General features: G+C 65.1%; 1 protein-coding gene across 1 annotated transcript; it reads right to left on the bottom strand.

The window, feature by feature from the left end:
* Window positions 1-4,538: 4,538 nt before the first annotated feature.
* On the bottom strand, window positions 4,539-13,040 carry LFNG (LFNG O-fucosylpeptide 3-beta-N-acetylglucosaminyltransferase). Its single transcript, XM_025274615.3, has 8 exons — window positions 12,513-13,040; window positions 8,121-8,169; window positions 7,510-7,609; window positions 7,246-7,399; window positions 7,042-7,127; window positions 6,489-6,654; window positions 5,913-5,998; window positions 4,539-5,672 (listed from the first exon to the last, which is right to left on the bottom strand). Exons 1-8 carry the CDS (start codon window positions 12,951-12,953, stop codon window positions 5,606-5,608), a joined length of 1,149 nt encoding a protein of 382 aa, XP_025130400.3. The 5' UTR covers window positions 12,954-13,040; the 3' UTR covers window positions 4,539-5,605.
* Window positions 13,041-14,747: the final 1,707 nt, after the last annotated feature.

Below are 14,747 nucleotides of genomic sequence, written 5' to 3'. Positions count from 1 at the left end.
CCAGTGAGGGGTTGGCTGCAGACGGGAGTGTGGCCCCTCCTGCTGGGCCAAGAGCATATGGGTAGCTTGGGGCTGGGGTGCAGAAGGTCTTACGAGGTAGAGGAGGCTGGAGAGGAAGTGGGGTTGCTGTGTGAGGGGCAGTGAGCCTCCCAAAGGCCCCTGAGGCACTTGGTCTGGAACTCAGGTGAGACTCACCAGGCTGGAAGGCAGCCCCTCCAGACACCCAGGTGTGGGTAGTGAGCAGGCAGTGGGCCGGATGCAACAGGTCAGAGGCTGCAGACTTGGCCAAGAGAAGATGTGGAAGCAAGAGAGGCCAAGGGAGGTGAAGGTGACTTCAAGGGCGTGACTGAACCTGGAGATTTCAGCCAGGAGAGGACAAGCCCTCCAGGGGTGAGGAATCTGGGGCCCCGTGGGGTCAGGAAATGGGAGCTGGACAGACAGCAGGCAGAGGCAAGGTAGGATGCTGCGGCCACGGGGTAGGTAAGGTCTGGGTGGAGTGGCAGCCAAGACGGGGTGGGTGTGTGGCTGCCTGCTGGTCGTTGGGGGAAGAGATGCCAAGGATACGGGAAGGGTCCCTGACACCAAGTCCCCAGGAGCAGTGTGGGAGAGTGTGGCCATGAAATAGGATTCCCGATCGCCCCAGGACGAGGGGGTCTGTGGATACCCACATCGGGGAGGGAGCGGCAGAGGTTGTGACCCTGTTTGGAGCAGGGGCATGGGCTAGTGGCGGCAAGAGCATCGTCAGGAGTGAGGACAGCAGATGTCCAGCAGGGGGCGCCGAGTCCTCGGAGGATGAAAGACAAGGGCAGGACGGATTGTTGGAGGAGCCAGCTTGGGAATCGGCATTCCCACCAAGTTCCCAGTGACTGGGGCTCAGCTGCGACCACCACATTCAAAAAGGAAATGAGCAGTCACTTGGCAAGTATCTAGGGATTCCACTAGGATGGGCCATAAGGAGATGCAGCAACCAGCTATGCACCAGAGCCAGGGGACAGGGCAGTGACCTGGGTGGCCTGCAGCAGAAGGCTCAAGCTTGCCTCTTGACAGCACATGTACTTCAGAAAGCAAATACTGGTAATAACTAGTAGATTCCAAATACTGGTAATATACCAAATATTGATAATAACCAAAGATTCGTGATGTGAACTTTTAAGAGCAAGCAAGGGGATGCAGAGATGGTCTTCCCTCCCACTCAGGCTGCACCTCTCGATCAGGTTCGGTTCAGTTCAGTTCAGTTGCTCAGTCGTGTCCGACTCTTTGCGACCCCATGGACTGCAGCATGCCAGGCTTCCCTGTCCTTCACCAACTTCCGGAGCGTGCTCAAACTCATGTCCATTGATTCGGTGATGCCATCCAACCATCTCATCTTCTGTCCCCTTCTCCTCCTGCCTTCAATCTTTCCCAGCATCAGGGTCTTTTCCAATGAGTCCATTTTTCGCACCAGGTGGCCAAAGGATTGGAATTTCAGCTTTGGCATCGGTCCTTCCAATGAATATTCAGGACTGATTTCCTTTAGGATGGACTGATTGGATCTCCTTGCAGTCCAAGGGACTCTCAAGAGTCTTCTCCAACACCACACACAGTTTAAAAACATCAATTTGTCAGCACTCAGCTTTCTTTATAGCCAGCTTTCACATCCATACATGACTACTGGAAAAACCATAGCTTTGACTAGACAGACTTTTTTTGGTAAACTATTGTCTCTGCTTTTTAATATGCTGTCTAGGTTGGTCATAGCTTTTCTTCCAAGGAGCAAGCATCTTATAATTTCATGGCTGCAGTCACCATCTGCAGTGATTTTGGAGCCCAAAAAGAGGGTCCTGGGGAAGGTGGATTCGGGTTTGGGAGAGAAGCCACCAACTGTGGCCAGCAGGCGGCGCCAAAGGACTGCAGCGGGTTATGCAAGGGGGCTGCCCGCTGCCCGGGCAGGGCGAGCAGGGCTGTGTGGTGGGGGAAGCAGCCACAGCTCTGAGCCCCCAAACTCAGCATGGTGACATCATCTGGGCAACCTCCAGGGGCCAAGATGAGAAGCCCTCCAGGACCCTTGGTCCCCTCCTAGTGATGATGGACCAAGTGCCTTCTGTGTCCAGCCCCGGGCTGGACTTGGGGCAGAGGTCGCCTTCAGGAGCATTCGTTGAGGTCGGGGCTGGGGTGGCGACAGGACTGGCCTTTGGTTCGACAGGAAACGGGGCCGGCTCTGGTCCCTGCCCGGACCCCAGGCTCATAGAGGGCAGGGCTGGCTGAAGCTGCAGCAAGGCCTGGCCTCTGGAAGCGTGGATGCAGACTCGTGGGCAGCCATGGGCCAGGTGGATGAGGGCCGTGGAGACCACCCTGTCTCCAGACATCCTGATGAGCCCCCCTCCGCCCCTCGTCCAGGCTATGTCGAGGCCTGGAGTGTCTTCCTCTGCTGCTGCCCTCTGCAAAGCCTTCCTGCTCCAGCCCAGGTGGGCCTCTTCAGGGCAGCTAACCATGATACCCAGCTGAAGGAACCTCGTTTCAGCGGAATAGAGCAGGGCCCTGCCCTGGCACCCATCTCAGCCCCTCCAAGATGTGGCTCAGCCTCTGCTCTGGCCAGCTGACCAGGCCCTCGCCTGTGGGCAGCTCGGGAGCCAGAGAGAGGGTGGGGTTGGGGCGCCCAGCGGCCCCCGGGTTGTGCTTTTACTTTTCGTTTCTGAAAGCCCATAGTGACCCGCCATTTGGGATGGCCAGGCTGGGGGACACGGAGCCCCTTGAGCCCGCCAGGACCCTCTCCAACCAGCCCTCAGCCCAGTGCGTGGGGAGGCACACCGATGCCACCAGGGGTGGGGCGTGGTGACCCCGGTCGTGCCCACAGGAGGAGGGAGGCACCTCTCTATTCTGTGACTCACTGGGGGAGGGCCGCCTCCCGCACCCCCGGGCGGCGGATGCCCGTTCCTGTAAGGCCTCCTGTACCGCTTCCCCTTCTGAGGACGGAGCCCGTCCCCCCTCGCTCAGCTTTGTGCTGAGGAGGAATGGGCCGGGGTGCTCCAGGCATGCCCCTCTGCAACCCCACCTGGAGGCCAGGCGCTCAGCTGCCTCATGCTGACCCCCGTTTCCCACATGGAGGTGGAGACTGCCCCCACCCCCACCCCGGGCTCCCTGTTCTGCCGCCAGGACAGCCTGGACCAGCTGTAATCCTTGATGCCCACCCCTGGGCCTCAGGGCCCCGCCGCTCCGTGGGGAGGCGATGCCACCCACTAGGGGTGGGGCGCCGGGCCACGGATCCACTCCGGACAGAGGCTCCTCTGACTCACGCTGGCCGGAAGGAGACCCGCTGCCTCTGCCCACAGCGGCAAGTTCCACTGTGACCGCCCTACCCCCGCCCAGCCTGGCACAGCGAGCTCTGGGGGCGTCCCCCAGACAGGGTCAGGCCATGTGACGGCAAGGGGCTGTCTCTCCCTGCACTGTCCCTGCCGCACCCCCAGGGCAGCCGCTGGGCAAACCACACGCTGACTCAGGGCTGCGCAAGGCCCAGGTGGGGTCAGGCGCCGGCTGGCTGCTCCCCGGGCCAGAGTGGGCACCGGCAGGCCATGCGGAAGTGGCGCCCTCCCCGGCCCGGTGGGAGTGCTGAGTAGGGGAGTGTGCCGGGCGGGGTGGGGTTCTGTCCCCACATCAGGGGTGGGAGGAGAGTCGCTCTTCCACCCTCGGTCTGCTTTCTGATGTGCCAACAGGGTACACAACGGGCAGCAGGGAGCAGAGGCAGAGATGGGAGCCCCAGATCCCAGCGAGGACCCACGGGGCGGGGGGGTGCAGCTGGGGGCTGGGGGCTGCGGTCGGGGTGGGGGAGCAGCCTGTCTGGGCTGTTTGAGGAAGAGGAAGTGAGGGCCCTGGGCCCCAGGGAGGGTCAGGGGAGGGGACTCCCCCAGAGGCCAGAGCAGGCCCTCCCCACCCCACATCATACAGGCTGATTTGAGGAAGGGCCTGAGGAGCTGCCTTCCGTAGAAAACATCGCCACCGTCTAGGGTCAACAGCACGGGCAGGGGTGGGCGGGGTGGGGGGTGAGGCCAGGATCCAGGCCAGCCCGATCTCAGACCTGGAGCTCTTCTCCACCAGCCCAGCTGCCTGGCCTTGGATGTCACCTGCTCTGAGCCTCAGTTTTCCCATCTGCACAATGAGGGCAAGAAGGTGGCCTGGATGGTTTGTGACAGAGACAAAGCTGGCTAAGGAGGTCCCAGGCCAAACCACGGCGAGCGCCTGTCACTCTCAAGGGAGGACTGGACTCCCTAGCAGCTGGCCCGGACCGGGCCTGCACAGCCCAGGGCTGCGGAGTCTGAGGGCAGCGTGTCTGATCACATGAGATCTCCCCCTACACCTAAGGGTGCCCTAGGCTGGCCATCCAAGTTCCTGGGCCTCTCAGGAACGTACAAGTTGCTATTCTGAGCCCAAGTTCCCATCCCACAATAGTTGGCTTGGGGCGGGGGGTCTCTCCATACCTACCCGAGTGCCAACGAGCCCCCAGAGCCAGCTTCCATGAACCTGCATCTCGGGCGCAACTTCCAGCCAAGACCAGGACCCCCAGGTTGCCCCAAAGAGCATCTTTATTCACAGCAAAGGACGTCCCCATAGCAACACACGTCGATTCCCTGAGAACTTTTCCCTTATCGTTCACTTTCCTAGCTATGTCTTGCAGAAAGAAAAACAGAAGGCAAAACACACGTCAGTGGTCAGGTGCGCCGAGCTGGGCTGGGAGGAGACAAGTTCTGTGAAGGAGGTGGGCAAGGAGAGGCCAGATACCATGACACATAAATACACAGAGTGTTAGACATTTCCATCAGCTTTAACAACAAAGATTATCCCAAGTTTGGCTTCTGCTTTTTCTGATCCACAGAAAAGATAACACCTTCCCCAAGCCCCTGAAAACACAGACAAAAACACCCTACTTTTTTACCTGCCCCCTTTCAAGAAAACAATCACAGTAAAAACACTGTCACGGTATTTACAGACACGCCCACTATGGGCGACTTTCTCTCTACTTTGGAGAGGAGTTAACATGCTCAGCTGACTCCCCATCACAAAGGGAAGCCGGCTGAGAGAGCAGGGGAGACCCCTGCCCGGGATGCTGCACCCAGCGGCAAGGTCGCTGGGGCCGCGGTCACTCGGAGCCGTGGTACCCAGGCCAGAGCTCAGCGCGAGGGGGCTCAGGGCACTCCCCCAAACCCAGCTTCCTCGAACTGAACACAGGGAGCTGTCCTGGGGGCTCTGAGCGGGGAGCCAGAGTCCCGGGGGGGCAGGTGCCCACAGTGACGGGCCTGCGCTCAGCAGGACGGAGTGGTGCCCACACGTCCCTGCAGAGCAGCCCCTGGGCCCCACGCTGCCCAGAGACCCTGAAAGGGTAACAAAACTGTCCTCAGAGTGATCTCCGACATACAAATCCTTCCGGGGTGGAACGTGGACAGACAGGCGGGACTTTGCCTGCCCCTTGGCAGAGCAGAGCTGCCCAGCAGTCTGCTACAGGGATGGGCACACAGCACACACACAGGCGCAGCCCCGGGGTGGCCTCGAAGGCCCAGACCGGGGTGGCACGACAGGGGTCCTCGGGCCCTTTGGATACCAGGGGCGCCCGGGGACGGGGTTTCAGCCACGGCCGCTAGAAGATGGCAGAGCGGGGGCACCAGGGCGTGTCCGGGTACAGGTGGCAGTGGACGGAACGGAACCTGCAGGGACAGAGCGGGCGCTCATCCGTGCGGGCTGGGGGCCGCCTCCACCCGAGCAGACCCCTGGGGGGCTCGTCCGTGCGGGCTGGGGGCCCGCCTCCACCCGAGGAGACCCCTGGGGGCTCATCCGTGCAGGCTGGGGGCCCTCCTCCACCCGAGCAGACCCCTGGGGGCTGTCGAGCTGCACCGGACCTCAAGGGACCTCGGTGACCCGCCCTCTTTAGGCCTCCCTTTCCTCACCTCGACGGGTCAGCCTCCACCGAGAAGGGCCCCTTAACGTGGACGGCGTTGCGCTTGTTTTCAAACATGCCGTAGCTCAGGGTCACCTGCAGGGAGTCGGAAAGAGTGATCCTGGCGGGGCTGGGGTGCCAAGGCCAGCCTACCCTGGCTCTGCCCAAGGTAGGCATGGATGAGCTTTGCATGAGGGGACAACCTGGCCTTCTGCCCACCTCGGGGCCGAGAATCAAGGTCCACACTGCACCCCCTGCTCTGCAGCCCCAGGAGTAAAGCCCAAGGGGGCTTCAGCTGGGGCGGCAGCCGCCCCAGCCACGGTGAGGGAATGTTTACGGGTACAGGGAAGACCCGAAAGGCTCAGAGTAGGTGTCCTGCTGAAGACAGAGGCAAGATGGATGGACCACGGGACTGCTGCTGGGCAGATCTGGGTGCCTGGGTGGCAACCAACAGCCGGGCCTCTGGTGACCTATTCAAAGCCGCGGCCCCTCCACGGCCCCCTCCCCACTCCCTCCCTCCCTCCAGTCTGCCCCTCCCCTCCTCTCCCGGATGCTCTCCTCCGGCCTGCAGCCCTTGCCTGCGCACCTGCTCGTGGAGCTCGGAGGCGGGCACCTGCTGCAGGTTCTCCAGGTGGGAGTGGAAGAGCCCACAGCGCACAAGGGGCACACCCAGCAGCGCCTCCACGATGTAGCCGATGGTGCAGTCGTCAGGCAGCCGGATCCGCTCGGCCGTGCTCATGAAGTGGCCTCCGCTGCGGGAGGGAAGGGCCGAGGGCCGCGGTGAGCCGAGCGGGCAGTGTGCCGCTCGGCCGGCTGGGCTCAGGCAGGAGGTGGATGCGCCAGTGGGCGTCCCTGATGGGGCTCCCATGCGGGCGGCTCCCAGCCTCCCTGAGCCCCAGGACAGCCCCCTCCTCCGTACAAGCCTGAGGACTCTCTGCACATGGAGTGGGGGGGTTACCAGATGCAGGAAGGGGTCCTGACGCCCCTGGTGGCTGGTGGGTGGAAGTGGGGACGACTCACCCTGCCGGTGGACGTGAGGTTTGGGGACACTGGTGCTGGGAAGATGAGCAGCGCCAGGCCGGCCGTGGGGGGACCCTGGGAGATCGGAGGCAGCCTCACCTGCGCCCCAGGGCACTCACCTGGCCCAGGGGCTCATCTTCAGGGCCAGTCCTCGGCTGATGCAGAAGCCAGCCCCGCCAGTGGCAAACCAGAAGTGGACAGGACGCTGTGCGGACGGGGGGACGTGGTGAGACCCCCAGAGCCCCAGCTGCCGGGGCTGCGGGGCACCCCCAGCCTCCTCCCCATGAAGCGACGCAGGCTGGCGTGGGAGGGGGGACACTCACCACTTTGTTTTCGCTGACCCGCTCCGTGGCTTGGATGGGCCTGTCCAGGCTGGGCTTGCCCAGGTAGACGTCCTGCGTGTGCGGGTAACTGCCCAGCAGCCTCAGCAGGGCACGCACATTCACGTAGTTATCGTCATCCACGTGGCAGAACCACCTGGGGTGGGGGGGCAGGGCCGTCAGGGGGCGTATCATGCGGGTGGGACCGCCAGGGCCAGAGCCCCACCAGGGAATGCTCCCTGGGCCCTGCCAGAGGCCGGCACTCACTTCCTCCCGGACTCGATAAAGCGATCGTACTCCACGGCCATCTTGCAGCACAGTGCCTGGCGGCTGTGGGCGGCCGAGCAGTTGGTGTTGACCACGTGGCCTGCGGACAAGGGGAGGGGCTGTGAGTGGGTCCGAGGCAGTTCAGAGAGGGCAGCCTGGCCTGGGGTCACACAGCAGGCCCGGGGCAAGCAGAGCAAGAGGGGGTGTTGGGGGGTGGCAGTCTGTCCCGGGGCGCCTGGGTCCAAGCAGTGCCTGCGGCGGCCGCCCCACTCAAGCCCTCCCCCGAGCCTACCCGGGCCTGCATACCCCACCCCCCAGCGCCACCTCGCTGGGCGCCCCGCCCCGCCCCGCCCCTGCCCATTCAGGCGGCTTTTTCCCAGCACCAGCCACCTGTTGCCGCCACATCAGCTCAAAGGGCCCAGGGGCTGAAAGGGCCTCATTTGCATGAGAACTGGGGGAGGGGTGAGTGGTGGGGCGGGGCGCTGAGCAAACCCGTTGAGTAAACTGCCCTCCCAGGCCCTCGGCGCCCCCCCCAACCCCACAACCTCTCCCAAGGGGACAGTTCCCTCTGGGCAGGACCCTCCCCTCGCCTCCCCACGTCCAGGGCTCACCCGTGCGCCTGGCCAGTGCCTCGTCTTCCCCGTCCGTGAAAATGAACGTCTGCAGGGAGAAACGCAGCCTTGAATGGGCAGCTCGGGGGACCACCCCGGCCACCGCAGGGCCCAGGGCTGGGGCCCCTCGTGCTCACACCGCACCTTTGAGCTTCCATTTCCCCCCTTGCAGAGCGGGGCTCCAGGGCCTACCATGAGTGCAAGTGGACTGGGGGCTCGGGAAGGACCCCCACCCCAGACCCGACTACCTCGACAGCTGCACCCAAGGTCACCGGCGGCAGCTGCGGCGGCACGAGCCGGGTGCGGTGCCCCGCCCACCCGCCAGGTAACCGCTCGCGGCCGCCCTGCGCACCTGGCGGGCACACACCCTTATTGACACAGTGCCCGGCCTGCGGGAGGGGCAGGGCACAGGCAGAGGAGGTCGGCTTCGGGAAGCCAAATCTCAATCAGTCGGGGACAAAGGCCTCTGCTGGGCGGCTGCCAGGCGCTGGCGGACAAAGGGCCCGCAGGGAGGGTGAGTCACCAGGCGCTGTCCGCCAGCTTTGTCCCGGGCCGCGCTGCGAGGGGAACTCGGCCGCGTTAAGCGGGAGTGGCCACACGGCCCATTACCATACAGCTGGCCTGGTTAACTGGGCTGGGCTGGGCACGAGGTCCGGAGGGCAGGGGTGTGGCCACAGCCCCGCGGTCCCCCAGGCTGGGCCCTCAGGACAGGGCCCTTCACACCGCTGGCCGTGTGGTCAGCCCGCCGAGCCGGTCGCCTTCCCTGAGCCAAAGCAGCCTCCAGGGTTCTCCGGAGACACTGACAAGTCCGCGGGGCTGGGCCGGGAAACTGCACGGACCTCGCACAGGGGTCAACGCCCCTGCACCCCTGCGGCCCAGCACCCCCGGCCACGGCCCGGGCTCACAGACGGGCCTTGCCTGAGGCCGCGTCGAAGCTCCAGCTATGCCAAACTGGCTCCTCCACCCCTGCCAGGATCGCTCTACGGAAGAAGGGGGGTGCCGACGGGGAGGGGCCAGGCGCTGCCGGCGCCCGCCTGGGCCCGTCGGCACACGGGGAGGAATGTTCCTTCCTCTGCCGCCCGCCCAGCGCGTGCCGCCCAGCGCACCCAGGCGTGCCGAGTGCAAAGCCCAGCCTGGCGGAGGGTGCTGTGAGCACGGGCAGCAGGAGACACCCCCCCACCACCACCTCCCTGGCTGCCAGGCCCGTTTCCTCCTGGGTACAAACGGGTGCAAGGGAGGGGCCAGGGTGCGCAGGCCTGATGCCATGTGTACTCGGGGGCTGGGGGTCCCACCTGGGGTGCCCACCCTCTCCTGGTAGCCCCAGCTCCCGGTCCAGCCTGAGCCCAGACCCGGGCCACACATTCAGGTGAGGCCACCAGCTGGGTGGGCCTAGAAGGCACTGGGGGAGGGAGGGTAGGCCCCCTCCTGGCCGCTGCACGCACACACCCCTCCTCCAGAGAAGACACCCCAGGGGCCCGCAGGCACGGACTCGCATCCCGCCCCCTGCCTGCTCGCCGGCATCTCGGCCCAGGAATGCCGTGGGAGGCCGAGGCCGGCCCGTGCAGACGCTCCGTTGCCGCCACTGGATTAAAAGGAAAATGCTTTCTTAATGAGATCAAGCGAGGCCTGTTCTCCCGCGCTTCGGTGGTGCCCTAAAAACCCAGCCCAAGGCTACGGAGATTAAAGTCACCTTTGTTCAGAGAGGAGCGCTTGGAAGCGTGGGGGTGTGAGGGTGCCGGGCCTCCTGTCTCGCCACATCAGAGCAGTCAGGAGAGGAGGGGATGGGCCTCACCCACGGCTCCGAGCCTCAGTTTCCGCCCTCTGTGCAATGGGTGTAACCCGAGCTCACGCGCCCGGAGCAGAGCACCCGGCTCCTTCTCTTCTTCCAGCTCCCTCACGGCCCAGGGAGGAGGGCACCATCCCTCCCCAAGTGTACAGGTGGGGAAACGGAGCCCCAGAGAGAGGCGGGCCCTGGCCTGCGGTCACGCCCCGGGACAAAGGTGATGCTGGTCCCCGCCAGCCGTGCCCCGCGGACCCCTCCCCACTTCCCTGACGACGGCAGGGCTGGGGGAGGAAGAGCCAGGCGGCGGGGCGGCAGGGCTGGCGGAGGGCGGGCGGGGGGACACCCACAGGAAGCGGCATTGTTCCTGGAGCTGCGATTCAAAGAAACACAGGATGCCAAGCTCTCCCCCCGACAATTGTGGCCGCTGCGGTGGCAGCCGCGGCAGCCGGGCCCACTCCTGGGAGGGACGGGGGAGCAAAGTGCAGGCCGAGGGCCCAGCCCTCGGCCTGGACCTCAGGGCTGTCGTAGCGTGGGCCCTGCTGACCACCCCCGCCAGAGCCACTCCAACAGCTGGAAGTCTCTTGCACACCCCCCAACTTGTGTTCAAAGTGCCCAGTCGCCCTTTCAGGGCATTTCCTACTCTCCGTCTAGCTCAAACGGCACCTCCTCCAGGAAGTCCCTCCCTCCCCAACCCGGGTCAGATGCCCCCCTTTCAGCTCACACAGCCTCTTTGGGTTTCCCCCACTGCAGCCCTGACTTCCCGGAGTCTCCCCCATCAACCCGGGTCTGAACCACCCTGCACAGGGTTGGGAGGGGAGGTCTCTCCGTTGAAACAGTTTCAAGGACCCCTCACCCACAGGACACCGTGAGAGGGGTTCTTGCTAGACGGGACACACGACCCGACGTGTGTCCTGACGGTTGGGAGCCAGATTCGGCTCCTCCCGGGAGTGCCCAGCCAGCGAAGGGGAGCCTGAGGGAACTCTCAGTGGGGACGGCGGCCTCTCCTGCCTCTCCAGGTTTTGGCGGTCCTCTTTCACAGCCCCCGACCAGAGGCCAGCGCTTTCCTTATTCCAGAGATGAGCAGACTGAGGGCCAGAGAGGCCCTTGGGCGTGCCCAGGGTCACCTGGTTCGGCCGGGACTGCTCCCCGAGACCCCCTGACCATATTCCCTCTGCTGGAGGAAGTCCTCAGAGTCCGAGATGAGAGTGCTCAGAGCTGGTGGCAGCCCAGAGGGGGCTGAGCACTGCCAAGGTTCACACAGCAGGCAGGCAGAGCCCTGGGGGAGGCGCCTGGCTCGGGCGCAGCGCCCCGCAAGTGCTGCCACTCAGGGAGGGGCCGCAGGCCGTCATCGCCAGGCAACCTGAGTGGCCAGCGCGCCGGCGGCGGTTCCCATGGAGCACATAGCTGCACACAAGAGGCCGGACGCCTTTCTCCACTGGAGAAAGGGGCTTTGTTACCTTGCCCGAGCGGCCGGCATGAGAGCCGCCCGGCGCTGGGAATCCTAACGGCCCAGCAGCCAAACAAAACCCGCAGCCCCCGCCGCCCCCTCCTGCCGGCCTGCTGAGCCCCTGGGAAAGGGACGCCGTGTTCCCAGGAGGCTGCCGTGGGGCTCCCAGGGCCCCCTCCCCACGCTGGGACCAGGAGGACCCTGCTCCCCTGGCCCTCATCGTGACCTCGTCGGGGCCCTGCCCCCAAACAGGGCTCAGCCAGGCCAGAAGGCCCCCAGGCCTCGAGGGTTTCAACAGGGAGGAAGAGAGCTGGGGTCTTCTCTGAGCCCCTAGCCCAGTCAAGGGTGCTTCACCCTCATCCCAAATACCCAGGCAGTCCCTTGTATCTCCCAGTTCAGGGAATTCCCCCACCCCCTCCCCAGCAGCGCTCACACTCTGTCCCCATCCCGCCCCAACCCAGCCATCCAGCTGCAGCCTGGAGGGAGATTTTTCAAAGTGGGGTGTGTCTTTATTATGTGTGTGGAGGAAGTCAGTGCTCAACTAGGATGTGCTAAGCACTAGGTTCCAGGCTCCAGAGACTTCTGCGCTGTGGAGAGAGGGCCCCAGAACACACCCTGAAACCCAGGGTGCGCACTCTTGTTCTTCTTCCGAGATGGACCCCCAGGGCCCCCTCAAATGCCCACCCCCAACTTCAACAGCGACTTGTCCTCCGTCCCATTGCAAAGGCTGGGATGAGGGACAGGTCTGGCCCTGTGCCCAGGGGTCCTAACCCTTCACTCCACTTCTCAGGAAAGAGTCTTCCTCCCCGGGAAGGGTATGAGGCCAGGGAGGATGCCCCACGCTGAATCCGCCTTGGGGACAGTAATTCCCAGCTGATGAGTTCCAGTGTTTGAGGGCAAGAAGCATCACCAGGTGCCAGCCCCAAGCTCCGGTGGCTGGTGAAGGTTCACCGCAGGCCACGGGCCAGTGGTGTTTGGGGAATGAGTCCCCACCCTGTACTTCCACATCAGGCAAACTGGGCTGGAAGGGGATGAACCGGCATCGCTACACCCGATATTCCCCGGGGCGGTACAAACAGCCTGGCGCCCACTGGATGCTGCCACCAGCTGGACAAGAGGGCACCTCCTCCCCTGCCCACTTGCCCAGCCTGCCGGGGCTCACCATCTCCTCGTGGCGCGAGATCCACGTCTCCAGAAGCAAGTCGAGACGCGCGCGATGAAACTTTTTGGTGGTCTTCACCGCGATGAAGACGTCGCGTGGGGCCAGCGGCTCGGCCGGGGGCCGCGGAGGACCGTCAGCGGGGCCGGGGGCGCCCCCGGCCGGTGGGCCCGCGTCTCTGCGAGAGCGGGTTAGCAGGCTGAAGTACTCGGACAGACTGTGCACCTCGCGGACGGGCGCCCCGGGCGCCGCCGCCGCCGCCGCCGCCGCCTCCACTCCGGGCGCCGTGGCCGCCCCCGAGGGGCCCGCCAGGCTGCGCAGCGCGCGCCGACCGCGTTCAGCGGGCACCGGGGGCGGCGGCGGGTCGGCCGTGAGCACCAGCAGGCAGGCAAGCAGCGCGCCCGCCAGCGCCAGCAGCAGGCGGCGGCCGCAGCGCTTGAGCATGGTGGGGTGGCGGCAGCGCGAAGCGCCCGGCCCCTCTCAGCCACGCCGAGGCTCCGGGGTCCCGCTGCACGTCTAGCGGCGCCCCGCCCGCGGCTCGAGCTCTTAAACAGCCCGGGCCTGGCTCCGCCTAGTGGGCGTGGCCTCTGGCGAGGCCCCGCCTTCGTCGCGAGCTCATTGGCTCCAGGGCCCCGGGGGCGGGGCTTCGCGCTTGGCCCCGGACGCCCGGCAGCGCCCACGTGGGGCCGCGGCGGGGGTCTGGGAACCGAGGAGCCGGCTGCCCGCGCGCCCGCCCCCGGTCCGCACGTGCACGCCCCGCCCCGTCCCGCCCGGATCGCCCCCCGCGGGCAGCCTGGGGGCGCGGGGACTTGGGCCTGCCCCGCCCCGTCCCGCCCCGCCCCGGTGGCCCTGAAGGGGAAAAACCTAGGCGGGCCAGCGCGGGGCCGAAGCTCCAAGTCTGGCCTGCGGAGGGGCGCGCCCTCAGCGCTCTGACGGCGATTCCGGGACAGGGACTCTGGGCTCAGTCGTCCCCCGGGGGACGTCGGTCCTTCCCCGCTGGGCACTTCCCCTCCCCGAGCCGGCTTCCTCCGCTAGGGCTGGCGCAGGCCGGGTCACAGGATTGGTGGACCTCAGCGCTCCATCCAAAGCAGCCCTTATTAATAAAACCGAGGAAGGGCTTAGCCAGAAGAGCCACAGGTAGGGACACGAGGTTCCAGCGGGAAAACACCTTACCAGATTCCATCCCTAGACCCGAGCGAATTCCCTCCTCTCGGCCCAGCGTCGAAGCGGGGGAGAGGGTGAGTGCCCCGAAATCCGAGGCCGAGGCCGCCCCTCCCCGCGCGGGACGAAAGGCCGCCTTCTGTCCCATTTGGTCCCTCTGCCCTCGGGCCACATACGGGTGGCCCAGCTGTGCCCCGCCCCGCCTCCCCGGCACACGGCGGGCCCCTGCTCCCGGCCCTTCCCACGGGCTGGGCTGGCCCACCGCACGAGCAGGGGCGGCAGGAATGCGCGCCGGCAGCCCGCGTTGAGGGTGAGGGGCGAGGAACTGGCCAAGGGCTCCCGGTGTCGGAATCAGAGTCTGAGCCCCCAGCCCATAGCATCTTCCGGAAGCGCGGCCAGGAGCGGCTCTCCGCTTGGCTGCGTCTCCTCTCCCTCCCTCCCCAGTCCCTCTCATCCCCTCCTAAGGAGGCCCTAGGGGAGCACCTCGGCTACACTGGTCCCCCTCTTAGCGCTGGCTCTGCCCACTGGCCCATTTTCTTCACAACGTTTACGTCTGCTCCAAGGCACCCTTCGTGGTCCCTCTCCCTCTCCCTGAATGTCAACTGCAGAGATGAGGGCCTGGAACACAGTAAGCGCTCTATAATGATGTATTGTGTAGGGAATTCCCTGGTAGTCCAGTGGCTAGGACACAGAGCTGCCAGTGGTGGTCCAGTGGCTAGGACACAGAGCTGCCAGTGCAGAGGGCCACAGGTTCCCTCCCTGGTCAGGGAACTAGATCTCACTTGCTGCTACTAAGACCCAGTGCAACTAAAAAAAAAAAAAAGATTTATTGTGTAGATGTCTGGCCTGGTTCCGCGATTCTCACCTGGCCCATTTGTTCTTAGGGCCCTGGGGCCCTATCCCCTGCCCCTCTGTGATGGGGTGCGGTGGGGGATGGGAGTTCCCAGGCCTTTTCCTGTATCCACCCCCAAGGCAATTAGCAGGCGCCACCCCAGGCAGGCAGATGCCTGAGCAGATGGTGCTGGCTGTGCCCAAGTGACGAGACTCCCATGGAGTCACCTCCTGCCATAAACTCCT

Source organism: Bubalus bubalis, chromosome 24, assembly GCF_019923935.1.
Source record: "Bubalus bubalis isolate 160015118507 breed Murrah chromosome 24, NDDB_SH_1, whole genome shotgun sequence".
In the NCBI taxonomy this organism is placed as follows: Eukaryota; Metazoa; Chordata; class Mammalia; order Artiodactyla; family Bovidae; genus Bubalus; species Bubalus bubalis.
Note: the sequence above shows the minus strand (reverse complement) of the source record. Positions and strands in the feature narration are given on the sequence as shown.

Bases quoted from the DNA above. Each gene is read 5' to 3' on its own strand.
- LFNG (XM_025274615.3), bottom strand. From the start codon at position 12,953: ATGCTCAAGCGCTGCGGCCGCCGCCTGCTGCTGGCGCTGGCGGGCGCG. The intron at 8,170-12,512 runs GTGAGCCCCGGC...TTCTCCCTGCAG, and splicing joins TCTCGCGCCACGAGGAGATG to ACGTTCATTTTCACGGACGG. The intron at 5,673-5,912 runs GTGAGGAAAGGG...CTGTCCCTGCAG, and splicing joins GTGGAGGCTGACCCGTCGAG to GTTCCGTTCCGTCCACTGCC.